Genomic DNA, 27,991 nt, shown 5'->3' on the forward strand with positions numbered 1-27,991 from the left:
AGCATACTGATACAATAAATAATATTAAATTAAAGAATGATAATAATGCAGGTGAAAAACAGACAATAACTTTGTATAATGTTAAATGTTAACGTTTACCCCCCCGGGTGGAATTGAAGAGTCATTCAATCGGCAGTGATCCGAGTCTATTCTGGTAGCACCAGGCACTAACCAGAATCTAAATCTAGACATGGGAGCAGTATATTAGAAGGCCTACTCACACTAATACCCTCACATTCTCATAAGGGACCAATGTATACTGTACTAGCCAATTAGAATTTTCCACACATCCGTGTTGAAGGTATATTGGAGAAACTTCTCCACAGACAGAAGGAATACATGCAAACTCACTGTGCTTGTACCTGAGCTGGAAAGTCAGACTTGCTATAGTATATAGCCCGGCAAAGAGGAAATGTCATATGTATCATCAAACACACAAGTTTATTACTACAAAGTTTTAATAATTGTTCTTTTTATGCATCCCCCTTGTGGTGTGGGTGTTTTTAATCTAGGTTTCCCCCCTTGTGGTGTGGGTGTTTTTAATCTAGGTTTCAGACAGACATTATTTTAAATGTGCAAACTGATGTGGGTAATTTGGTTTGCCCTTGGGTACAGTGGAAATGTGTGCAATAGTGAATTGTAAATTGGCACCACTCAATGAATTATTAAGGCTAATGACTGACAAAAAAGAAAGATATGAGGAATAGAAGCATGGTATTTGTAACAACAGAATAACGTGAGGTGAAAGAGCTGTCAAATAAGAAGACAAAATGAACAGTTCTCAATTATTTATGGATAAGCTAGGGAAATAATGGAGGCAGACAAAGTGGACGGGTGGGGTGGAAAGGAATCAGCAGGCTTTACTATTAACACATGAACTCGATTAAATGGCTAAGAGGTGCCCAATGCACTTGTCTCCTGGCTGCTTTTCATTTACCTGTAGGCAGCCTGATATCTCAGGGAACAATTTGTTTAAGTTTCTGATAACAGTTTGATTGTACAATCATTTGCATGGAAATGCAGTCCCACTGGGCTTGATTGTGGCACAGCCACTCTAATAAAAAGGTACAATACCAACCACTGGGTACGCTTTCATAACAATTTTAGCCTGTGATTGCACATTTGTTGTAAAACTAAAGAGAATTGTCCACAGAGGCTTTTAAATTGCAAATATTAGCTTTTTCTTTATTGGTTTGACACTTAAATTGCAGCTGAGTAAAAGGAACTGCAATTAAGTTACATTTTAAAGCAATGCTGACAACAAAAGCCTTGACAGATTCTGTGTTATGTGACTCACATACACATTTGGAAGGAGAACAGTTGGGGTCGTAGTAGTTGTCAGTAGATAAGACCATCGATTTTCAGTAATCATGTGCCATTAAGAAGGCACAGCACAGGACCTATAGTTGTTTTGGGAGGGTTTTTAACTCAGAACTTTAGGTTCCCACATATGAACCAATGGTGATCATTGTAAATAATAATCTGCTTTGTTTTAGACATCGATTTTAATATTAGAAAATATTACATTCAAACAAATTATCATTAAAATAAAGCATTGATAAGTAATTAATAATTGTTCGAAAACAATACAAAATACCGGCAATTTGCAAAAAAATATGTTCTGTAAAAGAAGTTGTGATGGAGTAAAGTGCTTTTCATTTTTAATTCAGAAATCAAAAATATAAAACACATGAAATAATCAGATCAAGTTTTTCAATATTATTATCCGGCAAACCGTTTCCTGACTTTTATTTTATTTTTTATTTATTTTTAAGGTGCCATTTCAATTCCTGACAGCACCTGGTAATACACTGGATAAAAGGAAGTGCACACTTACATGCCAACTCATACTGTGCCAATTAATCTAAGGGTGGTGACATCTTTGAGATATGAGAGATAAACGAGACAACACGAAAAAAACTCTCAGTCCCAAAGTTGTACTATTATTATCGTCCTTTTCATTATTACTACAGAATTATTATTTAATGCCACGCAATGTAACAAATTAGAACAAAGCCGCCAATCACCTAATGGAGAATACTCCTTCGTGTTGCCTGCTCGTTTGCTTTGCAGTTATTCTTATCTGAGCGGGTGTGTCGGCCTTGGCCTCCTCTGTTTCCAAGGAAACCGCAGCCAGCAGGTCAGCTGTACAGGATGTAGGCGTGGTCTCTAAGGACCCTTCCGCTGTTTCTCAGGAAGTGACGCCACACTCCAAACAGAACCGGCCTGACAGGTGAGAGCAGCTGAGTATAAAATGAAGGGGTGGTTTACGAAAAAAAATGAAAGGATATCTTTCTATATATCTTGATTAAAAGTAAATAATTAAGAAAAGTACCGCTGCAGCGCAGGTTTGTCGTGTTATCGAGTAAAGACGCTAGAGGAGCTCGGTTTCAGCGAATACTGTAAGCTGCTTGAAGGCTTGCTGTTTGGGTTGCTTGTAAATCTGATAGCCGTACATCGGTTGTTTTTTCGATATTTCTTCAGTCTGGCATTTGCAGCTTAATACTGAAGTAAGAACACACTACGTTGGTAAACTGTGTATGCGCAAAACACCAATAAAACCGCCTTAAAATCCATCCAACACAAACACTAGTTTCTTTCAGGCATAGTAGCAATTGTCTCAAGGTGAGACCCCGAGTGTGTAGTCGCTGGGTGTTGAATAAATGTATGCCTTTTACTCCTGAGCTGTCTTTTCACGCCATTTCTTTCCTTTCTGCATTGTGCACCAAGTCTGGTGTCTTCTTATTTCATCACTGTTCATGTTTATGATTCTTATTGGTATTAACTTGATCGGATCATTTAACCCTTGGGTTTTCTGCTTTTTCGTCATTAATAAACTGGATTTTGAAAGACCGTCTTAGTCTTTTTGTCTTCATTTTTGGTTTATTGTTTGATTCTTTTATCACTAAATCCCTTTCCATTTTTCTGTGTACATTCCAGAGTTTCATTCATTTAATTTCTCCTTTTCTTTTTAATAATTGTCACATTTAAGTCTGGTTCTAGGTGCATTTTTGAATTTGTACATGATGGAGTAGTACCACAATTTGATGTTCATGTTTAATAGATGCAGTCAAGTTTACAGCTGAGATTTCCTCGGTGTTGTTAATGTGAGCCTTGCTTTACAATAGCATCTTGCTCACAGGGATCCTCTTCTTCATCTGACTCATAGGTAGTATAAGTAACACATCACTATAAATTACAAAAGTGAATGATCTCATTTTGAACAAGTGAGATTACAAAACTACTACTACCTAGGGCAGGGATCCTCACTCGCAGTCCTGCAGGGCCATAGTTGCTGCAGGTTTCCGTTCCAGCCAGTTTTCTAAATATAAGTCCTTTCTGGTAATAATATTTGGTAATTTATAGCATCGCGAAGTAGAACCTTCATATCCCAGCTGCCTTGGCAGTGTTATACTATTAGACTGTCCAGAGGGCGCAGGGCCTACTGGGAAGAAGATCAAGCTAGTGGGCTCTTTAAAAAGGGAACCAGCAAGATGCCAGGTAAATGGTCCATTTGTCTTTTCATGTTTTGTTCTCACCCATTGGGGTTACCTATAGTTTACCTTGGATTACTGTTCCTTTCTGGATGTATGGTCTGTCTTGTGACTTCCTGTTTGTGTGAGTTTGTTCTGATTGGACACGTCTTCATCAGAGGGATTGTTTCCAATCAACTCATACCACACCGCATCAGAAAGCCAGTAGGACAAACTTTACATTGCTTATGGATAGCGTGGTTCCATTTACAATGGTGAATGTGCATGATGAAATTTTTGCGTTAATATAAATTTGAGGAAAAGGGGAGGATTGTGAAATGCAAATCTTATCCGGTTCACAAAACATATGGGGAATGTTCTCAGAAAACGAAACTACAATATAATTAAAATTTGTGTTGGATATAATCAATGCAAGGAATTTAAATAAATACCAAGTTTCATTATTGGCAAGGACTGCCTTCTGATTAGGAAACTGGGTAAAACAAAAACCTCTAGCCTGGAGCTTTGTACAGAAACTCAATAAATACATTTTATAATAAATACAAATACAAAAATGACTGAAAAGAAAGCAATCTTCCAACATGGGTTAAGATAATAAAACAGTAGTGCAGCTTAAATTATCCAAATTTTATTATATTGTTTGATTATTCATCTCTGCAATGTGGCCTTCTAAAATAATTTCATTTTGGAGCCGTTGGGGTGGCTGAAGTGGACCTATTCCTCTTCGTATTGCACACTAAGGCTGTTGGAACAAACATTAGTATTAAATTATTATTGAAATGAATATGAAAAAAGTCTTATTTCAGATAAACACTGATGTTCGATTTTAAAAGACTGGCCCATTTTTTTCACCTTGCATTCATTTTGGCACTTTGTTACTTCTACCGTATATTTTGCAAATGTTTTGTACATCACTTCAATGATCAGTGTTTTTGAAGTTTTTAATTTTTAGTCTTATCATTGTTTATTAAATAAATGTTTTTCTGGTTAACCCTGCTCTGCTTTTTTGTGAAAGAGTGTATTAAAATAGATTTTAAAGAGCACCAGCACTCCAAAATATCCTTTTGCTCCTGATCCTGTTCTGTTTCACTCTTGAACATGAGAGTCCTGATTTGCTGTTTTTTTATATTAAAATAGTTAAGCATTCATTGTAGCAAATAAAAGCTGGTTTCCTTTCACATTAAACCTAATAGGAAATAACTAACATAATTCTGTTTTTTGTTTAATAAGTTTAATGGCTTTGAAATAGACACTTTAAAGAGTACTTTCTACGTCAGGAAAGAATACTTCCCCACCTCAGCCATGCCTGTCTTTTGGAGACTGCTGGCTTGACGTACAGTTCCTTCAATTATGGCGGAATGAAAAATGAGGATTAAGGTTATGTGTGTTGTTTTTTGCTAAAGCTAAAAGGAGAAAAGAATGTCATTTGGCTTAATCCAGTATGTCATTCTTTGAGAACTGGCGTCCGTTCAATGAACTTATCAAATCTGGCTGCTCCGCACATTTGATTTACATCCCACAAATTTTTTTTTCTTCTTTTTTTAACTATAACCTACTCACCTTGTGATTTGTTTATAAAATGTTGCTGTGTACAATTGTTTTTTTTAACTTAGTAGCAGTTTTATGTTGCTGTTAATCAAAGTGTTTGCCAAGTAAAAACATAATAACGAGGAAATACTTAAAGATCAATGCTATTCAACATTTAGTACATTCAGTAACTCCTTTTGTGTAACATGAATGGATTTGTCATTTTTCCATTTATATAAAATATATATAGATGGGCACAGACTTCACGTCTTCTGCACCTAAGGATCTGAAAGGCACATAGTGGACTGGATTGCTGGAGGATGGGGCAGGGCATGAAGGGCTAAAGTCACAAGTGTGTTTAATGTGTTTAAGTAATCATGAGTGATTTTATATGGGTTTCATTTATACATTAGCGGCATGTGAAATTGCCCAGTTCCAGTTTTCTCTTTGATTGTGTCACTTTCCACACATAGAAAATCCACACATAGAAAATCCCATTTTTGTGAAGGAGCAGCTGTGCACAAATCATAATTTGTAGACACTCCACAAGGAAAAAAGCAGAAATATTATTAAAGATGAAATATACAGAGGCACAATAAGTACAAACGTACATGCAGTAGCACTTAGAACCTTTAACCTAAGTTCATATATATTCAAATATGTACTTATTTATAATATGAGTAATCAAACCCTAATTTTTGTATAATTTGACAGCCCTATTGCATTTTTCAAAGTAAGACCTGTGAATCCTTCATATTCAGAACTAATGTTACTCGTATATCAAAGGCTCTTAATATGCATCACGGCGGAGTGGTGGCTCTGAGGCTAATGATCTGCGCTGGTATCCAAAAGGTTGCTGGTTTGAATCCTGTTACTGCCAGAAGGGAATCCCTTGAGTAAGGCCCTTAACCTACAATTGCTGCCGGTGTGCTGTACAATAGATGACCCTGTGTTGTGACCCCAAGGGGTATGCGATAACTGCATTTCATTGTACCTGTATAATGACAATATAGTTGAATCATTTATTTATGATATTAAGTGAACAATGACTTTACTGATGCTTTGTAAGTGTTAAGACCAAAAATGTATTTGTTATGGTTTTGTTATGTAACAGTACACAAGTAACACATTCATTTTTCAGTACCTAACCAAAGTGTTACCAGGTAAACAAGTAATATCACCAATCATTGTCTAAAACTTAGATTCTGGAACATTCTTGAAACTCTGCAGGATTACAGCTTTTTTTTTTTTGTTTTAACCACACAACTGGGCGGCTTGACTAACTTCTAGGAACTGAATGTTTCGCCTCAGACTGGAATTATTAGCCTTGTGCACCCCCAGCCCAATAGCCAACACTACACCTGTTTCTTTAACACAACTGGACAGTTTGTTTAAACTTCGCCTCCTCACTGTTTAAAGAAATGTTTACTGGTATCTGTTTTCAGCTTTGTCTTTTTAACCATCCCTTCTCATTTTATGTAATTTACTCATTCTTTCTTGCCTTCTCTTTTGATTATTTTAAACTAATCATTTAGCCCGTTACAATAACGGGCGCTAGAACAGTAGTGCATAAACATTAGTAGGAACAGTCTATATTAAATGGCAAGGGACTTTGACCTCATTCTTTTTGTTGGTCGTATTTTCCTTTGTCTTTCAGCCTTTCTTTTGTTGACGTTTACTTGCTGAGCTGACTATTCTTCGTGGGCTGCCGCCGTGTATTGTGTGTCTTTAATTTTCTGTGACAGTAATACTGTCTTGTACGTCCGCTAGCTTGTACGTCCGTAATATACCTTTAATTTTCTCTGGCGGTAATACAGGCGTGCGCGTCAGTAATATGCCTTTAATCTCCTCTGACAGTAATACTGGCTTGTATGTGGCTGTAATATGCGTCACTGTATTGCGTATCTTTAATTTCCTCTCGCAGTAATACTGGTTTGTATTTCCGTAAAACGCCTCTAACTTTCTCTGACAGTAATATTGCGCATCGCACCGTGCCCCACGCATGCGCACTTCACCAGAAGACACACACACACACACCTGGACACACAAAGGGATTTTATTAAAGAGGATGTGCCTTTCTGTTTCACTGTTGATTAAAATTCAGGAAAAGTATTTCACCTTTTACAGAATTACACCATCATAGGATGAGTTGCAGGTTACACATGTAACATACAAACTTAGCAAAGAGAACACATACTGTATAATACAGTATAAATTAGCACAACATATTTAGATAAAGTATTACAAATTCTGCCATCAAAGCAGAATATAAGACAATGAATTGAATGTGCTGTTTACTGTAGTTGATTGAAAGTGTAGTTTAAGTTTGTGTCTACCTTGATTGGAAAATATAGTGAATGTCACATTTTTTTGTGCGGTTCTTCTAAAGTGAGGGAAAAGATAGCTTAAGTAGGTTAGGTGATAATAAATAGTCAATTAAATAAGAAACAATTGTATTTTGATAGTAAAGTTTTCATTTTTCCCTGAATAAATAAATTGACTGTGGGTGGATTGATAGCGTTAATAGGTCATGATTATGGGGATTGGAATTCTGGTTGCATTTCTTTAAATGAACAATAATTACCACTGCTAATTATAAAGCATTTTTATGACTTCTTTGTACTGTGAAAGATTCCTATTGCATTAGACACAAGACACTTTATACTTAGATGGAATTTCAGTCCATCATTAGATGCATTTAAATGCAGATGTGATGACCCAGGGACAATTTATGGAATGTAGGAAACTTCACATATACCCGATGTGAAAGGCTGCCCAAATCCAAAATGAGCCTGAAGCTCAAGTGCTGTGGGGCCTCAAGGTTGCCCGCACAATTTGCAGAAATGCTGTTTATTAAGTAACATTTATTTTTTCCTTTTTATTTTGCATAGAGAAATATAGTTTGAAATCTCAAGGACCGGAGGACAAGACAAGATGTTTGGAGATTTGGATTATGAGTTGGAAGAGGACAAGCTGTAAGTCCAGTAATGTTAATATTCATTCTCCAGAGCACATTTACACTGTATGTTCATAGAATTAGAATTTTATTTCTAGTCACATGATAAGTAAAATGGTCTTCCAACAAACAAATCTTAGCTTTTTAAACTTGCATGAGAGTACTGTTTTATTTATTTATTTATTTATATATTTTGATGCATTTAGTTACTCTATCTGCATACTTATTGATGTATTTATGGAAACTGTACAGCACTTTGGTCAATGTCTGTTGTTTTAAGTGTGCCGTATAAATAAAATTAACTTGAAATGTTATGCTAAATTGTGTGTTCTCTTATAGGAATAAACAGCACCATCTCAAATTGCCTTTGTTCACAAATTTAAGAACATTTGTTAGAATCATACAGAGAGTAGGGATAGGGATTGCACATACACACTCCTTTGTTTTTTTCATTGTGCCATTTTAGTCAGAGCTGCTTCTTTCCTTAGCCTACATCACATCTAACTCTTATCGAGGTGTACATTAATATCTGAATGACCAATGTCAGTCAGCCTGGGTTTGCTGATGACAGGGAACCTGGCTTCTGTGTGTCGTGGATCACCGTCATCATTTCTTAGTTTTTAGTCTCATCTTTCATTTCTTAGCTTGAAAGTATTTTGCTTGTTTGATATGCTACAGTAAACACTAGTTTTGATTCTCTTATTTAATAGAACTCCCCTACTGCTTTTGATACTTTGTGCCAGTTTACTGTGAAGTGTTTTATATACAGCAGAAAAGATTTAATAAGTTGAATCTAACATTCAGATTTTCTGAAACAGAGTCATCATTTGAATGTGCATTTAAATGAAAAGAGAGAGATTAGCAGCACTAGTTACATTTTCGTGGCTTATTTTTTGTTAAAACTTCCTGTTAGACAGCTTTATGGCTATGATTATAATATCCACGTGAAAAAATAATTCCCATTTTAACTTCAAATAACCTTTGCCATACTTATAGATTAAAAAAATAAAGATGGCCTTTGGCTTTGCATTGATAAGAGTTTGTGAATTTCCTATTTGCTACTTCTCTCTGTAAAGTTCAATAAGCTATCCTTTTGTTCTGCAGTTGAAATGTTAAATTTATTTTCATTTTAGTTTGATAAATATTTTTTCTTTGCTTGTGTCCGTGTTCTTTTAAATGCAATGGCTATACAGTAATCCCTCCTCCATCGCGGGGGTTGCGTTCCAGAGCCACCCGCGAAATAGGAAAATCCGCGAAGTAGAAACCATATGTTTATATGGTTATTTTTAGAATGTCATGCTTGGGTCACAGATTTGCGCAGAAACACAGGAGGTTGTAGAGAGACAGGAACGTTATTCAAACACTGCAAACAAACATTTGTCTCTTTTTCAAAAGTTTAAACTGTGCTCCATGACAAGACAGAGATGACAGTTCTGTCTCACAATTAAAAGAATGCAAACATATCTTCCTTTTCAAAGGAGTGCAAAGCAAGCAGTCAAAAAAAAAATCAATAGGGCTTTTTGGCTTTTAAGTATGCGAAGCACCGCCGGTACAAAGCTGTTGAAGGCGGCAGCTCGCACCCCCTCTGTCAGGAAGAGGAAGAGAGAGAGAGAGAGATAGAGAGACAGATAAAAAAAATCAATACGTGCCCTTTGAGCTTTTAAGTATGCGAAGCTCCGTGCAGCATGTCCTTTCAGGAAGCAGCTGCACATAGCCCCCCTGCTCACACCCCCCTACGTCAGCGCAAGAGAGAGAGAGAGAGAGAGAAAGTAAGCTGGATAGCTTCTCAGCCATCTGCCAATAGCGTCCCTTGTATGAAATCAACTGGGCAAACCAACTGAGGAAGCATGCACCAGAAATTAAAAGACCTATTGTCCGCAGAAACCCGCGAAGCAGCGAAAAATCCGCGATATATATTTAAATATGCTTACATATAAAATCCGCGATGGAGTGAAGCCGCGAAAGGCGAAGCGCGATATAGCGAGGGATCACTGTACTGCTGTACAGTAATCCCTCCTCCATCGCGGGGGTTGCGTTCCAGAGCCACCCGCGAAATAAGAAAATCCGCGAAGTAGAAACCATATGTTTATATGGTTATTTTTATATTGTCATGCTTGGGTCACAGATTTGCGCAGAAACACAGGAGGTTGTAGAGAGACAGGAACGTTATTCAAACACTGCAAACAAACATTTGTCTCTTTTTCAAAAGTTTAAACTGTGCTCCATGACAAGACAGAGATGACAGTTCCATCTCACAATTAAAAGAATACAAACATATCTTCCTCTTCAAAGGAGTGCGTGTCAGGAGCACAGCCTGTCAGAAAGACAGAGGAAAGCAAACAAATCAATAGGGCTGTTTGCTTTTAAGTATGCGAAGCACCGCGGCACAAAGCTGTTGAAGGCAACAGCTCACACCCCCTCCGTCAGGAGCAGGGAGAGAGAGAGAGAGAGAGCCAGAGAAAAACAAAACAGTGAAAAATCAATACGTGCCCTTCGAGCTTTTAAGTATGCGAAGCACTGTGCAACATGTCGTTTCAGGAAGCAGCTGCACAAAAGATAGCAACGTGAAGATAATCTTTCAGCATTTTTAGACGAGCGTCCGTATCTTCTAGGTGTGCGAACAGCCCCCCTGCTCAATCCCCCAACGTCAGGATCAGAAAAAGTCAGCGCAAGAGAAAGAGAAAAGTAAGCTGGGTAGCTTCTCAGCCATCTGCCAATAGCGTCCCTTGTATGAAATCAACTGGGCAAACCAACTGAGGAAGCATGTACCAGAAATTAAAAGACCCATTGTTCGCAGAAACCTGCGAAGCAGCGAAAAATCCGCGATATATATTTAAATATGCTTACATATAAAATCCGCGATGGAGTGAAGCCGCGAAAGGCGAAGCGCGATATAGCGAGGGATTACTGTATTGCGTATTGTTTTCCAATAGGGGGCGCTAGCTCCCTGATTGGAATAAGTACTTTTGTAATTGCGGCATTTTAAGTAACCTGAACCTAAATAGATATATTATAAAGAGGCGATATCCCTCCCATAGTGATACGGCGGTAAGAAATCACATAAAAGAAAATAACTTAGTTTTCTTTAATGACGGTTTATGTGGCATAACAGACGGGAAGCCATGGCAAGACCTTGTGTAGAGTCTGCCATTTTTTTCGCAGCGCTGGAAGGATTTTCAGGATCGGATAACATTATCTCCCATCTGTCCGTCGGCTTCAAAGGTGTGCCGGGCAATGTTCCATGGCTTTATACTCTTTTTTTTTTTTTTTTTTTTCCATGTGCAGGCCTTACTTAGGTAAATCATACCATTCCAAACAAGGAAAACAACATCCATTGTCATGCTGACTCTGTCACACAGAAATAGTACAATGCCCATTTTGGTAGTTCTCCCTTTTTTGTCTTCTAATGCTTGCCTAGCAGTTCTAAATGATGACCCCTGTGTGCTAAATCTGGCCTTGTGTTAGCTGTACATGTGAGTGGATTTATAAAATAGTGTTTGTACAGAGCACAGTGACATATTAGACTTACGTACTTATTACACCTATGTACTTTTTTGTGGTGCTCCATGTGTTTTTCCTTTTAAATAAAACACAGTTTAAAAAAGGGCAATTATAAGATACCTGGTAATTAAGCACTTATAATCTAGATCCTCTACAAGACCTCATGAAGGCATGCTTTGTTTTTTAAACGGCATATGCAATTGACACACTTTTTGCTTAGTATATTACCAACTATTTTATGACTTTTTATAATTTATTAGATTTTTTCGTATTTTATATTTTATATAACCATTCTGTTTTACAGGTGTTTTGGGGTTGTGTATTGTCTGTTAACAGTGTTATGTTAAATTGTGTGTTCTTTTAGAGGAATACCTACAGTCCCCGGGACAGTGGCTCTTAAAAAGGACGCTCAGAATCTGATAGGAATCAGCATTGGTGGAGGAGCGCAGTATTGTCCCTGTTTATATATTGTGCAGGTACAGTAAGTGGATTTCCTCTACAATACAACACAGCTTCTATTTTTTATAGCACTTTTCAGTGAGTTCAATTGTAGAACACTATGTGCAAGTATTCAGGTAAAGTGCAAGTACAGATTATACTAATAACTTAATTCAAACAGAATTTGTACTGATTAACAGTAGTACTAGGATGTTGTACCTTGTTAGCCATTATGAATGTAGAGAAAAGCCAAGCAAAATGACACCTTTTATTGGCAAACTAAAAAGATTACAATATACAAGCTTTCGAGGCAACTCAGGCCCTTTCAAGGGGCTGAGTTGCCTCGAAAGCTTGCATATTGTAATCTTTGTAGTTAGCCAATAAAAGGTGTCATTTTGCTGATTAACATAAATGGAAACCAACAATATCTGTCCATTAATTAATTGTTAAACTATGGCCCGTTGACAACAGAGGAGATGAAAATTGTAAAAGAGAAAGTTTAAAACAAAGGCGGACATAGTCACAGTCCTTGATACATCGGCCAACTGAAATGTTAAACCACTGGTGTATTTTTTGACTATCTCTTTATTTCACGTATTCACAGATGTTCTTATATTATCATTATCTGTGTGCGATGCTCAGAAATATGATTATTCAACAGTCTGTGCTGGTACCTTTATCTCAGCTGCTGTAATACATATGGAAGAAATGTTTTTGTGCTTTATTAGATTTTATAAACTGTATGTTGTAATGCTGAAAAAATGATTATTTACACATATTTACTTGCATGATTATTTCTTTTATGTATTTGAAAAAAAAAAACTTGGGCCATAAACAGAAACAAACTATCTAACACAAAAGGAAAAAAAAAGGAATGGGCACATGACCTGTAAGGTATTACTATCAAGAAAAAATAAAGCACTTGAGCGAATGAGGGATTCAAATTATGTTGAAATACTGGTATTTTTACACAGAAAGTGACTATCAAGTTAATTCAGAAATGTAAAATCCTACTAAGCAAAGGTCATGTACAAAAATGTGGGGAAGACCAAGTTGCTGATTGTGTAGTCTTCCACGACTTAAAGAAGAAACTGCATTGCCATTGATTGAGAGTTGACTGTTGGGATATGTTTGACACTACAGACACTTCAGTGGCAAAGATCAATCAACTCTAATGTTTCGTAATAATTAGTGGTAACATGAAAGTAAAAGATATAACATAAACAAAGGGTAATTGTGGGCAAAAGTGTAAACTCTTTGAGGTGAATTGAAATATGAAGAGAAAAAAAACCAAAGAGCTTTGTATTATTTGAATGCAAATGTCAATCCAAAGCATGAGTAGAAAGTTTCATCAGGAGCAGACTTTCCAAGATGTTTACCAAGGTTATTGATGTTGACTCATAGCTTCAGAGTCTTGGTTTGAATCTCACCCCTAACACTGCCTAATTTTTTCCATTTCTGAGTGGATTTTTCTTAATCTACTCTGGTTTCCCTTCCACATACCAAAGATATGCAGGCTAGATTGGATGGTACCTCTTTGTTGGTTCTCTTTAAGTGAATGTGCATGTTTGTGCGAGTATGCCATGCAGTGGATTGGCAGAGTTGTTTCTTGCCTTGCATCCAGTGCTGCCAGGATATTCACTGACAGACCACTCCTCCTACCCCCAATACTGATCTGAAAAAGAAGGTTAAATTGGTGGATGAGGTAAAGTGGTTAGGTTATGGTACATGAACTACTACAACACCTCAAACTACACATCTGTGGATTGAATGGGACAAAGTAGTGGCCTACTTGATAGCAGAAAAAACGATTTAAGGACAGGTGAAATTTGTCATTTTATCATCTTGCTCTCAACAATTAGAAAGGTACTTTTGTGGAGCAAATAATGTCAATAATTCTGTTGGCCGTTTTTTGGTTAAGGGTGCATTTGAATGGTACGATACATTTCAGTAAACATATATGGAAAAAGGTGATCCGCTGTTGGCAACCCCTAACGAGAGCAGCCGAAAGAAGAAGATAATTGCAATTTTATGTGATCACATTCATCCAATAATGAATCATGTCTGTCTTCATAGTACTGAAATTTTGTAAGGAAGCAATTCCCCATTTACAGGTCAGATGTTTTCCTAGTTTTAAAAGCATGTCAGTTATTTGAACCATATACCAAATTCCATCTGAATGTCTTTTTGAGGAATTACGTTGCAGCTCCAGAAGCTTGGAGAATCCATGCCAAGGTATATTGAAGCTCTTCTGGTAGTCCTTACCAACTAAAACAATTAAAAAAGGAACTTCCTTTATTTGTTTAGTTACCTGTATTTCATCGAAAGTGACATGATTGCTGTTTAGCCTTCACCTAAAAGAACATACTTGACATTTGCATTCATACTGTTATTTATTTTTAATATGAGATAAAACTATTCTTAATTACAATTAAGACACCTTTTGTCCCCCTACAGAGTAATGCTGTGGGGCACCCTCTGTCAAAATGTTATTTGTGGTCTGCATATAGAGTACATTATGTTCTCATCATTTTCTGCTTAGTTGCATTCTGTAATGCTTATTTAAAGCCAAAGATTCCAGGATTTAATACATAACTGTGTCATTTCTGCCTTTGCAGGTTTTTGATAATACACCAGCAGCAATTGATGGTACTTTAGCAGCTGGAGATGAGATCACCGGAGTTAATGGTAAACCAGTTAAGGGGAAAACCAAAGTGGAGGTGGCTAAAATGATCCAGGTTGTTAAGGTACTGTATGTTGCAAAGTTGCCATTGAAAGACATGTTTGAAATGTGACTTGTTTATTTTGAGCCCATTTATAATCTGCATTTTGAGATTTTCATGCACTTTGAGCAATAAATATATGACATATAACAGAAAATGGATGTGCATTACAGTAAAGGAATGTATAAATATACATAAAAAGAGAAGAGATAATAAAAAAATATTCAATTTAATACTACCTCAGTATAGCTTTCACAATATATATGGGCTCCTAATTTATTAAAACTGATCATCATTGTCTTTCAATCATTTACAAACTAGACAAAGTAACCAGCATTTCTTGGGTATAAATAAATGGGGAATTTGGAAATTCAACCTGCAAGTAAGACAAAAAGACATACTCTTAGACATAAGCTATAATCCTGTGAAACGATTAAATTGTTTTTCTTATTAGTTGATAATGAAATGCTATACATACCTGTGGTCTTTGATGAGATTGAGCCTTTGTGACTACAAAAGTTTTTGCAAGCTGAAGGCATTCTCTCATCAGCCCCAGCACATTCTTGCTATCTGATGGAAATTGTAGTCCCCATGTTGGTGCTGTTTTTGTGGTAGCCCTTCTCTCATTATTACTGTTTTCCCCAGAATGACACATAGCCTGTATTTTAAGTCAGAACAATTGCAACTGTTATGCAAAATTTGTGAAAATTGGTTCAGCTTTGTTTGCATGATTGGTGAACAAACCAACAGACATTAAAACAGCTGACAATTTAATTTATATAGATTGGTGATTAAAAATGTACAAATTCAACAAATGTTAAAATGTAAATCATTGTATGGCTTTCTGTTGTACAGGGTGAAGTCACCATCCACTACAATAAGTTGCAGGCTGATCCGAAACAAGGAAAATCACTGGACATAGGTTAGGAATACAAAAACTGATTTCCTTCTTGTCTTCAATTTAATATAAGATTATGACTTCCTCATGCTATCACTCACCTATGTTTTGTGTGACATAACTGTTAACCACCACATATTTAACTAACAAAGTTGATGACAGCTTAGTCTCTTAAAAGTACTGGGAAAAATATACTTTAGGAAATGATTCAGGTTCTTGATGTAGCTGACTGGCGATTCAAGGACCACAGATAAGGAATAGGTACTTTACAAAATACAGTATTTAGTTTTGTTGGCATTTGTTTTGTTTGTTCCTGATTTTCATATTTTTAACCTGATTCCTGGCCATACAGTGCCTTATGGAGGTTTCCTTTCATTTCTTCTCAGTTCTTAAGAAGGTGAAGCATCGTCTGGTGGAAAATATGAGTTCAGGAACTGCAGATGCTCTAGGCCTTAGCAGAGCGATCTTATGTAACGGTGAGTTGCATGTACTGACATATCTCTCTGCAAAGTGAATATCCACATGTTTCAATGGCTTATGAACTTATGCTTTGTGGATCAAAGCAGCAGTCAAAGAAGACCTTTTTGTGTAGCTTGTGAGATGTCACAGTTTATGATCAAGAAGTTATCCATATTCAGTAGTTATTCTGTCTCTTTCAGATGGATTGGTGAAGAGGTTGGAGGAACTGGAGAAAACTGCAGAGCTGTATAAAGGTACCAATTTTCAAAGTCATTCTAGCTTACTAATGAGAAAGCTCAGACTGAAGACCATTCCTGCTTTATCTTCTCAATCATTCAAACCACTTATTCAGCAGCCTTTAGCCATTGCAGGAGGGCCCAGCTCTGCTGCTGATAAATTGATCCAGAACTTCAGGTTTTCTGAGTGAGGGGATTGGTTTTGTATCCATGCAGCTAAGCTTGGAAAAAGATTTGAGAGTGAAAAGGATACTTACAAAAGTTTGTTTATGTTGAGTTTAAGAAGTTTGAGTACACATTGTACATTTCCAAGAAAGGAGTATTTGAAACAGGTGAAGCATTAAAACTGGAACTGCCAAAACACATTTGATATAATATTAATTTTTTATAACAAAGTAAATTAGATTTGTTTCTTCCATTCAGTTTTTTTTTACTTTACTTTTTTAAGCTTTGCTTCAGTATTATTTCCATTTTTTTAGCCCAAATAATTGCATTTTTTTACACTGTTCACTTCTAATCTGCTATTAAGCCATCTTGAGTTTTTATTTTAGAGAAGGTTTTTCTAAAACATTTACTTGGTCTTAATAAGTGATGATCATAAATGTTTGCTTTGCTTAGGTTTGATGGAGCATACGAAAAGACTGTTGAGAGCTTTCTTTGAACTGTCACAGTCGCATCGAGGTGAGAAGATCTTTGTGTGTAACTATTAATTGATCTGTTGAGTGCTTTTAAATTATTTACCCAATTACAAAAAAGTTATTATTAACATACCGGTGAAGATATCTTTAGGAAGAAATTTGTTGTAGTGGTAAAAACATATGATTGGTTGCTTATCATAACGGTACTCCAATGATAAAAATATGACTACAATTTTCTGTGCATCATAAGCCATTCTCAATAATATTAATGAGTGACTTAATCTTTGCAGATCATATTTGTAAATATCTTTAGCTTGAGGAGGGTCTTCTTTTTAGGTAGACTTTCATTTAATGTGTAGGATTTTCTATCTGCTTTCAGATGAATTATTTTGTTTTCTTTTCTCCTGTCTGTTGATAAACTTTATGTATAGCCTTTGGAGATGTGTTTTCTGTGATTGGTGTCCGAGAACCTCAAGCAGCTGCCAGTGAGGCCTTTGTAAAGTTTGCAGAGGCTCATCGCAGCATTGAGAAGTTTGGTATTCGGCTGCTGAAGACCCTCAAACCAGTGAGTCATTTCTAAAGGAATATTGACTTAATATTATACTTGATACAAACAATTCTGCTGAAATCATAGAATAAGCTATTAATTTGTGTTTATTTTCCATAAAAATGACATATGCTGATAATCATATATACACTGATACTCAGTGTGGTTTTTCTCTTCATTTAGATGCTTCATGATCTGAACACTTACCTAAATAAAGCTATTCCAGACACTAAACTTACTATCCGGAAATACTTGGATGTGAAATTTGAGTATCTGGTAAGAAACCTTATTTTCTGCTTCAAAGTTAATTGATTTTTACATACTGTATATACTCACGTATAAGTCAGGTTTTGAAACCCGAAAAATCAATCATAAAATCAGATGCTGACTAATACAAAAATGCGACACTTAATTTAATTTAATTTTTTTTTACATCTTGCCTCCTCCAATCTCTCATCAGTTTCTCAGACACATCATATTTTGTTGCAGCAGTGCCGTTACCAATTTCTTTTGCTACTTCAGCGATGTTTATTTAAAACCAACTTCATGTTTTCTTCTGATTGAATGCTCCATCGTAGATAAGGGATGCTCTTACGATAAAAATGTATGAGGGTGTGAGATACAAAAAACAGAAATCAGTCCAAACGTTGCTTCAAAATAGTTCGGGTATTACTGTGTGGTCACGTAGGCATAATAGAGAGAGAGAGAGAGGGTTTAGGAGCACACGCTGATAAGCGCTTTCCAGCACCCACATACAAAAAAGGTTGTGTGCTCTGTGGTTATTCTCTCAGGTGGGTGCTAGCATATCATAATCCCTTGTACCAATAGCGTGAGTTTTCTGCATTCGACTTATACGACCGACATTATAAAATACCAGAAATTATACTGTAAAAGCAAGTCCTGACTAATCCGCAGGAGAACTTATCCGCGAGTATATACGGATAAGCGGGTATCTATGTTGGGATTGTTTTGTCGTGATATGGTCCTAGGGTAACCCTATTCCCATCTGTACTTTTTATTACTTAGACCTTAACAGAATGCCATAAGTCCCATTCTCTTAACTCTTTTGTCAGGGTTGACTGCTACTGTAGTTCAACACTTCTTGCTTTATGTTACATTTTATAACCCAAGGCAATGAGACAGAGTACCATAGCAAGAGAAAATGTTACAAATTTATTAATGTATTATAGATATTATCCCCAAAATATGTGACAAAAGTACCTGTACAACCTAAGTAGATGCTTGCTACAAGATGAATTTCTTTAATATACTTTGGTCCTACTTGGTCTTTGGTCCTGTATGGTTTTTTAATGAAGGCAACTGTGGCAGAGACACAATGAGAGTTTTTTTATTACCCTTTCTTTATACAGTATGTCTGTCTGACTTCTTTGATGTACCTCCCGGCTCAATAGGATAGGCCAACTTCCCTGCTTCATTCTAGTCCTGTTTAGACATAGTTTAGCTCATTTAGATTTAGCCCCCATTCCAGCCCATGCTTTCCTCCTGGAGAAGGAAGGGGCATCATAAATTTTTACCTGTCCCTTCCATTCTAGGCTATGTCGACCTGTTAATGGCCTTTCATTTCATTCCACCTGTAATCACCTGGGCTAGCTGAACAATCAGTCCCTGTTTTTGCTGTACAGAAGTTTTATCTGATAAGTGGACTGGCTTAAACATAAATAAAAGTATATAAAAATGATCAAATAAAGACAATCTACAAATATATTTATCATTCTAGATATTGCTATTTTTTCCCTCCCCAACACATTTTTTTATTAAATTGATAAAATCATTTCTTCTTGTAAAATTTTGTGGCTTGTCAATCTGTGCGAGGCAGCATTTTACTTTGGAACGTGGGTGTGGAGGGAGTCAAATACATCGCCTGTGCCTTTTAAAAGGGACTGTAAGAACAAAGGCAACATATTTCAAAATACATTATAGGCAGGTAATTTTAAATGTTGTACTATCAGTTCAATGAAGACAGCATTACATTCTGTCTCACGTTTTCTTCTTGAGTCCCTTTTATCAAGCTGCCTGGGAAAACACTTTTTTGTCATTTTTAATGTATTTATTAAATAACCATACATGAGTTGTTTAGACTCTTTTTGGTTTCACTGAAAAATTAAGAATCTGTTTGATTGCTTCAAAAAGTTAGTCATTAAATTCTCAAATGCAAGCATTTTGTGACGCTTAAAACCTGATTACTTTGATGGTTTTGATAATTTAATGCCCTCTGCTTGTCAGCCTCACCACATGTGGGGCATGACATTTGTTCATCTGTTTTATAAGCACTCACACCTTGAAGCTTTTTATTCACTTCCATCCATCCATCCATTTTCCAACCTGCTGAATCCGAACACAGGGTCACAGGGGTCTGCTGGAGCCAATCCCATCCAACACAGGGCACAAGGCAGGAAACAATCCTGGGCAGGGTGCCAACCCACCACAGTTTTTATTCACTTATTTATGTTTATTTATAGGATACTGTTTGTGGTGAATTTTTCTTTAAATATAAATTTGAATTGTTTTTCTAAATAAAATATTGCACTGTTAGTTTAAATGGAAAAAAGCAACCTGTAGATAGATAGAGATAGATACTTTATTAATCCCTACTTCATATTTTACAGGTGACTGTTGATAGTGAAGTGATTTCGAAAGTTAAACTGTTTAAAAAGTGCACTTTTTTAAAATAAAAACACATGTAAACTGTTTGTTTAAATTCATCATAACAACGTCTTAATGTGTCACTGCCTTAACAACATGAGTATATCCATCATCTGTTTTTCTTTTATGAACTGCTTTGTAAAGCAGTTTAAGAGAGTAGTTTGTAAGAAATTTGCAGCTCCTATTTGCATCAAAGAGGCAGTTTTTCTTTAAATCTGCCAATATTTTTGTTTCAGTCATATTGCTTGAAGGTCAAGGAGATGGATGATGAGGAGTATAGCTGCATTGTAAGTATTTTTGTTCATTATTTTCAAAAGTGACATAGTGGAGGAAAAACATAGATGTACTGCAACTTGTAGCACACATTTGTATTGCCAATATTATGTGAAAATTTGACTTAAGGGAAAAAATGTCACAGCAGAGAAAAGTTTTTAATGGATGACAGTTAATACCTGCCAAGTGTATTTTTACTCATTGCCGCATTTCAATAGGAACATGTGATTGGGTGGAAGAAGGACAAACTTTATTCTGTTTTTTTTCCAAGAAATGTATAATTGCATACATTCAGTGGTGTATGAATTGTAGATTTTCTCAGATTACATGCATAATTGACATTAGATGCTGTTCAATAGACATTGCAATATACAGACATATCTTAATAGATTGTCCAAATGGTTCTACTCAGTATATTATTGCCTGTTCTGTGGTGGCTCTTATTTTTACTTAACACATTTATTGAAAGATTTGACTTGTTGCAGGCACTGGGGGAGCCTCTGTATCGTGTCAGCACTGGAAACTATGAGTACCGGCTGGTACTTCGCTGTCGACAGGAGGCCCGGGCTCGCTTTGCAAAAATGAGAAAAGATGTTTTAGAGAAGATTGAGTTACTGGATCAAAAACATGGTGAGGATTAATGCATATGTACTGAAACTGCGTTACTTGTTGCCACTTGCACACACCTTTAAGCTTAATTGCCCATTTTATAATCTAATAAAACCAATGTTTCGATTAGTAATCAATGTTACATTTTTACACTCAACAGACAGTTTCAGTATTTTAAGTAATAAATGGAAAATTATGTATTTTACTTAAGTTCTATAAGATTTCATCAATTTGGGTTTGACATTAGAATATTAGATCACTCTAGATTAGAACAGGCCATTCGGCTCAACAAAGCTCGCCAGTCCTATCCACTTATTTCTTTCAAAAAAACATCAGGTCGAGTTTTGAAAGTCCCCAACGTCTTACTGTCTACCACAGTATTTGGTAGCTTATTCCAAGTGTCTATCGTTCTTTGTGTAAAGAAAAACTTCCTAATGTTTGTGCGAAATTTACCCTTAACAAGTTTCCAACTGTGTCCCCATGTTCTTGATGAACTCATTTTAAAGTCACCATCTCCATCCACTGGACTAATTCCCTTCATCATTTTAAACACTTCAATCAGGTCACCTCTTAATCTTCTTTTGCTTAAACTGTAAAGGCTCAGCTCTTTTAATCTTTCCTCATAATTCAACCCCTGTAGCCCTGGAATCAGCCTAGTCGCTCTTCTCTGGACCTTTTCTAGTGCTGCTATGTCCTTTTTGTAGCCTGGAGACCAAAACTGCACACAGTATTCAATATGAGGCCTCACCAGTGCATTATACAGGTTGAGCATAACCTCCTTGGACTTGTACTCCACACATCATGCTATATAACCTAACATTCTGTTAGCCTTCTTAATGGCTTCTGAACACTGTCGGGAAGTCGATAGCTTAGAGACCACTATGACTCCTAAATCTTTCTCATAAGGTGTACTATCGATTTTCTGACCGCCCATTGTGTATTCAAACCTAGCATTTTTACTTCCTATGTGTAATACTTTACATTTACTGACATTAAATTTCATCTGCCACAAATCTGCCCAAGCCTGTATGCTATCCAAGTCCTTCTCTAACGATATAACGGATTCCAAATTATCTGCTAATCCACCTATCTTGGTATCATTTGCAAACTTAACCAGCTTGTTACTTATATTCCTATCTAAATCATTTATATATATCAATAATAGCACTGACCCCTGTGGAACACCACTCTTAACGTCGGACAATTCTGATGAGGTTCCTCGCACCATCACCCTCTGCTTCCTGTATTTGAGCCAATTCTGCACCCATCTAAAAACATCACCCTGATCTCCCACTTCTTTTAATTTGATGTCCAACCTCTCATGTGGCACCTTGTCAAATGCTTTCTGAAAGTCCAGATAAATAATATCATATGCTCCACTTTGATCGTATTCTTTTGTTGCCTCCTCATAGAATTCCAAAATGTTAGTAAAACACGACCTCCCTCTTCTGACCCCATGCTGACTGTTCAGAATAACTCCTGTCCTTGCCAGGTGTTGCTCAATCTTATTCTTAATAATTCCTTCCATTAATTTTCCTGTGATGCATTTTAAGCTTACTGGCCTATAGTGGCTTGGATCTGCCCTGTCACCCTTTTTATATAATGGGATGATATTTGCCATTTTCCAGTCCTTCGGAATCTCTCCAGTGCGCAGTAACTCCCTAAAAATATGTGTCAAGGGTTTATATCTGTACTCGCTAGCCTCCTTAAGAACTCGAGGGTAAATATTATCTGGTCCTGATGATTTGTTTGATTTTATCTTATTTAATCTGAGCAGCACTTCTCCCTCTACAATTCCCAAATCCCTTAGTACCTCCTTAGTAGTCCCTGTTAACTCTGGGAGGTTATCCACTTGCTCACTTGTAAACACCTCAGAAAAATGTAAGTTTAGGGCATCCACTATTTCACTGTCTGTATCTTTTAATTCCCCTTTACTATACCTGATGCACTTGACCTCCTCCTTGACTGTTCTTTTACTACTAAAATACTGAAAGAATCTGTTAGGGTCGTCTTTCGCCTTATCTGCTATATTCCTCTCCAACTGTCTTTTAGCCTTCCTGATATCGTTCTTAATGGTTATGCTCATGTTCTCATATGCTCTACGATTCACTTTACAGTCATTAGTCTTATATGCCTTATAATGCAGTTTTTTCCTTTGCAATTTCTTTTTTAAATCTTTGTTAATCCACCGTGGATTTTTTTTTTAGTTTCCCATTAATTCCAAATTTAGATATGTATCTGTCCTGCATTACATGTAAAACATTTTTAAACCTCTTCCACTGCTCCTCGACTGTCTCCACACTTAAAAGCTTATCCCAGTGTATCCTACTTAGACATTGTCGCATCTGCTCAAAATTAGCCCTACCAAAGTTCAACTTAACAATTTTAGTCTTTGCATCTGTACTCTTACAAAATACTGAGAATTGTATTACATTATGGTCACTTGGTCAAGACATGCAATTGCATATTTGAAATCTCTAATAAATAAATAGATTGTATGAATTCTCCACTTGTCTTTTGACTAGAAACAGGGAACTCTGGCCTTTTTAATCATGTAAACTTGTAATGTCCAACTAATGGGGGTTATCAGTAACCCACAGCTCATGTTGATTTTATCATCATTTTTTTTTATTATTTTGATTACCTGCCTGGTTGTTTCTGAAAATAGAAAAAATGTTAATAAACACAAAACATGCATAGTCTTTTCATTCACTTTGTTTGATAAAGAAGTAAATAGAGTGGCAGAGGTGGCAGTATGCTTTTTAAATCACAAGTGTATCAAGTAATGTTAATCTTTCCTCTACTGGAAGCTTAAGGAATACTCCAACCCAAAAATATTTTTATATGTTATTTACACCATGTTGTTTGTAATGATGTCTGAGAAAAATTTTAATAATGTATTTTAATACAGAACAAGGAAAAAAAAGTTTCTGATACAAGAGAACCTATTTGTACATGGGAAAAAAGAAAAAGAAAAATTCTCATGTTACTTGTATCACATAACCCACTTGTACGTTATTCAGCTATGTGCTCAAAATGTACAAAACACATGCATTTTTTGCTAACATATTAACAGTTATTTCAGGAAAAGGCAGCATGCAACATCCATCCATCCATCCATTTTCCAACCCGCTGAATCCGAACACAGGGTCACGGGAGTCTGCTGGAGCCAATCCCAGCCAACACAGGGCACAAGGCAGGAACCAATCCTGGGCAGGGTGCCAACCCACCGCAGGACACACACAAACACACCCACCCACCAAGCACACACTAGGGCCAATTTAGAATTGCCAATCCACCTAACCTGCATGTCTTTGGACTGTGGGAAGAAACCGGAGTGCCCGGAGGAAACCCACGCAGACACGGGGAGAACATGCAAACTCCACGCAGGGAGGACCCGGGAAGCGAACCCAGGTCCCCAGGTCTCCCAACTGCGAGGCAGCAGCACTACCCACTGCGCCACCGTGCCGCCCAGCATACAACATAAATAGGAAAACACATTCCCATAATTCTGTGCTTTTCAATTGAAGGCAGGACACTTGGCCAATGAATGAGGAAGAGAGGCGGGTCTTCAAAAAAAAAAAAAAAGTTTTCAAATAAAGATTTCTCTTCGTGAGCCCCACATTAACAGTAGCTATTTGTTATGAGTCAAATTAATGTTCCAGCTTTCTGATCTGTCTCCTTTCCTTCAGCTGTGTAACTATCCCATTTTCTCTCTTTGTCACCAGTTCAAGATATCGTGTTCCAGCTTCAGAGGTTTGTGTCCGGCATGTCCCATTATTATGACGAATGTTACGGGGTGTTAAAAGATGCCGACGTCTTCCCCATAGAAGTTGACCTGTCACGGACGATGCTAACATATGGAGGACAGCGGGAGTTGTATAACGAAGACGAAGAGGGCGAGGATGAAGGAGGTGAAAGTCAGGAGGGAACGAGTGAACAGAGCAGCAAAGGTGCCAGGCAAGAAGAGAATGGGGACGAGAAGCTGATTGATGACGAGTAGACTTGGAAATATCTGCCTTTTATGAACTGTCGTTTTAAGTGCAAGGAAGAGGTCAAGAACACGATGAAAAAAGTGCAAAGAAGATTTTCGTTTGGTTACAAGATCTTTATGTTGATCATCTTCATCCAGCATAATATGAGCGCAGGAGTATATGTAAACAGTCAAACCATTACAAAACTAATGGGAGGGGATTATCATGTTACAAATGTGCAATACTGAGGTGAGGTGGACCTTTAATGGGAATTAAAAAAGAAAAAGTTACATTCCTTTCTTCACAATATGGTTACATAGGATTTGGAAAAATTTGGTGTCACTCTCTGGAGATTTTCAAATTTACCATTGGAAGCAATTAGTGTGAAATTTTGCGCCGGACGTTAGCTAGATTTTTCCAGAGGTGTTCACTCTCTCTCAATCACTGCCTTGCTTTTTATTTCTTTTTTTTTTTTTTTTTTTTACTCATTTTGGCCTTGTGTCATTAGAAGCTTAAGAGAGTATGAGATTAGTGTGAGTTTTGACCAAAAAAATGTAAATGGTATTTATTTAATGTTGTGGTTTACCGATCATTTTTAGGTAGTTAGATGTTTATGATTTGGAGCTGTTTTTGTTGTATTTATTGTGACCTACTGTTTTGAGTAAATACTCAACTTTTTAATGTGGGGGAGATTAATTTTAGAATTAGTTTTGTTTCCGACTTTGGAAAGAATGAATGAAAATTAGTCGGGGTAGACAGTTTAGTCTTGTATGTGCACATACACATAAATTACTTTCTTAAAGGAAATTGGGTGAGGGAAGAGCGGTAATTTAATTTGTGTTTTATCAGAAATCTAATCATTATAAGCTTTCTTTAAAATGATAAAGAAAATGGAGTGGATAGGATTTGTAAGTGTACATGCTTCTTTTGACAAACACGTATATAATTATTTTCTTCAACCAAGTACTTTGTTGGTGGATTTTAATCAACTGCCACTGAGGTTGCTGAGCTTGGGAAATGCTGTTTCGGAATCTTTAAACTATTTAAGTGAATGTAGCTAAAGAAGAAAAGAGGCCAAAAATTAAATATAAGGCACCAACCATTCCTAAATTAAACTGACACTACTAAGAAATCATGTTATCGTTAAACTTGATGCTTTATTTTTTGTTTAGAGTTTCAAACCTAATAAGTATTTTGTAACTATTTGTAAGGGAATAATTTTCATTTTATTAAATATGTATATGCAGGCATATTTATATAAGGTTGTTGAATTCATGCAAATGGTAGATTATAATTATCATTGTTATTATAAAAGATATGAGCATGATAGTTAAATCTCTTATTTATTAATTATATATTGGCAGAGTAAATAACACTTGCCATTTGCTCTTATTCAGAGATGCAACAAAACATTTTTATTTGTGTGCATTGCATTGACCAGATTATGAAGTTCTGTATTTCACTACATTTTTCCAGAAGTTTATTTTTCTACAAATAGTGACCAGTGTTTTTTAAAGTACAGTAGAATATTAAATGCATTATTCATCAAAATAATTAGAAAGTTAGAAAATGGTCAACATCATGCCTCTGGAGGGGACTGGGACTTGTGTAGAGAATTTTTCTTTGTGAACACTGAATCAGCTTTACACTTTCGCAGAAGCCTTCCATTGTTTTAACCAAAGTGGCCTTGGAACAGGCGAGTGCTGAATTAATTCATTTAAAAAATAACTCTAAAGTGTTCTGAGAAATACATTTTTACATAAGAAAATAGGAAGTGTGAATGTTTTCAGCTCAGAAAAGATACACAGTTGTGTCTTGTTCCAGAGAATTTCTGGAATGCTGATGCTACTATTATTTACCTAGAAACAAGTTTATGTTAAAGTAATTGTTTTTTAATTTCTTTGAGTTGCCTTTTGTAAACAGTGTTGATTGTTTAAGGAAGGAAGGAAGGTATTTGAAACACAGAAAGTTGCCTGACCTATGGGGTAAGCATTTGTTTTTGTTCTTTTTTATTTTTTAAAAAAAGTAGGCCAATGTTCGGAATGTGTAAAACAGAAAAATGGAATTCAGAAAAGCAATTCTAAAATAGGGACTGAACTGTATTATCATCTTATACAGAAAAATGGAATTCAGAAAAGCAATTCTAAAATAGGGACTGAACTGTATTATCATCTTATACTAATCATTGTTATTTTTTGACATTTAGTACTAAATATAGAATTTGGGGAGTTCTTGTCTTATTTAGTTATTCTTGCTTAATATTTGGTGAAACTTTGGCAGCCAGTGTCCAAACCAAAGGCAGCATGGACAGAATCTCCCAGGTATCCTTGTCTTAGTTGAGGCTGAAGAGTGTGGGTGTCAGTCAGCCACGGTGCACATTTTTTTCCTATTAATAATTTTATTTTATATAGAGAACTTTGAGCATCAAGAACTTGAAGAGTAATATATGCTAAAGTAGTGAATTTCTAATAGCTCAGTTTAGTTGTATTTCAGTATCAGTCAGACATATTGCTGATACAAATGATGCAAATGGAGAAAGTAAAAAAGGTCAGCACAGGGCTGTATTCTTATTATTATTATTAAAATTCAGAAATGGCTTGAATGCCTTTAATCTTTTTGCCTTTTATGTCTGAACTAAATGTGTGCCTGTTTTGTTGTTGTTTTTTGTTAACATACACACTCAATGTGAGTTGTTTCTGTTTTCTGCTAGCAATACACCTGAAAGAGGTAGAATTCAGCTTGATCTGTATGCAAAAGGTTTATTGCGACAGAAGTACAAATTGCACAAAAATAGGATTTCTAACATTTTTCCTCTTGATTAGAACATTAGTCACTAACATTTTGATAATCACCTTTGCTTTTTCTATCTTTTGTCCAGTTTTTGCAGGAAACATCTGTAAATGATTTGTACAAAAAAAAAAAAAATCTGTAAGAACGCTTTAATAAAAAGTCTCTGACCACAGTGTAGCTGTGTAAAAATTGGAGAAAGGTAATGTTTAATCCATCCTCGTGCATTGTGTCTTGAGAAAACAAGAGAAAGTTGTTTGGCTAAAA

The 27,991-nt window shown here is 36.2% G+C and overlaps 1 protein-coding gene across 1 annotated transcript; it reads left to right on the top strand.

The window, feature by feature from the left end:
• The first annotated feature begins 2,115 nt into the window (after positions 1-2,115).
• On the top strand, positions 2,116-27,899 carry pick1 (protein interacting with prkca 1). Its single transcript, XM_028815061.2, has 13 exons — positions 2,116-2,233; positions 7,913-7,996; positions 11,843-11,954; positions 14,535-14,663; positions 15,495-15,561; positions 15,924-16,013; positions 16,197-16,250; positions 16,851-16,913; positions 17,302-17,435; positions 17,601-17,693; positions 20,318-20,368; positions 20,840-20,984; positions 24,692-27,899. The coding sequence occupies exons 2-13, from the start codon at positions 7,956-7,958 to the stop codon at positions 24,964-24,966; spliced, it is 1,254 nt and encodes a 417-aa protein (XP_028670894.1). The 5' UTR covers positions 2,116-2,233; positions 7,913-7,955; the 3' UTR covers positions 24,967-27,899.
• The last annotated feature ends 92 nt before the right edge of the window (positions 27,900-27,991 follow it).

This window comes from Erpetoichthys calabaricus, chromosome 12, assembly GCF_900747795.2.
Source record: "Erpetoichthys calabaricus chromosome 12, fErpCal1.3, whole genome shotgun sequence".
NCBI lineage: Eukaryota > Metazoa > Chordata > Cladistia > Polypteriformes > Polypteridae > Erpetoichthys > Erpetoichthys calabaricus.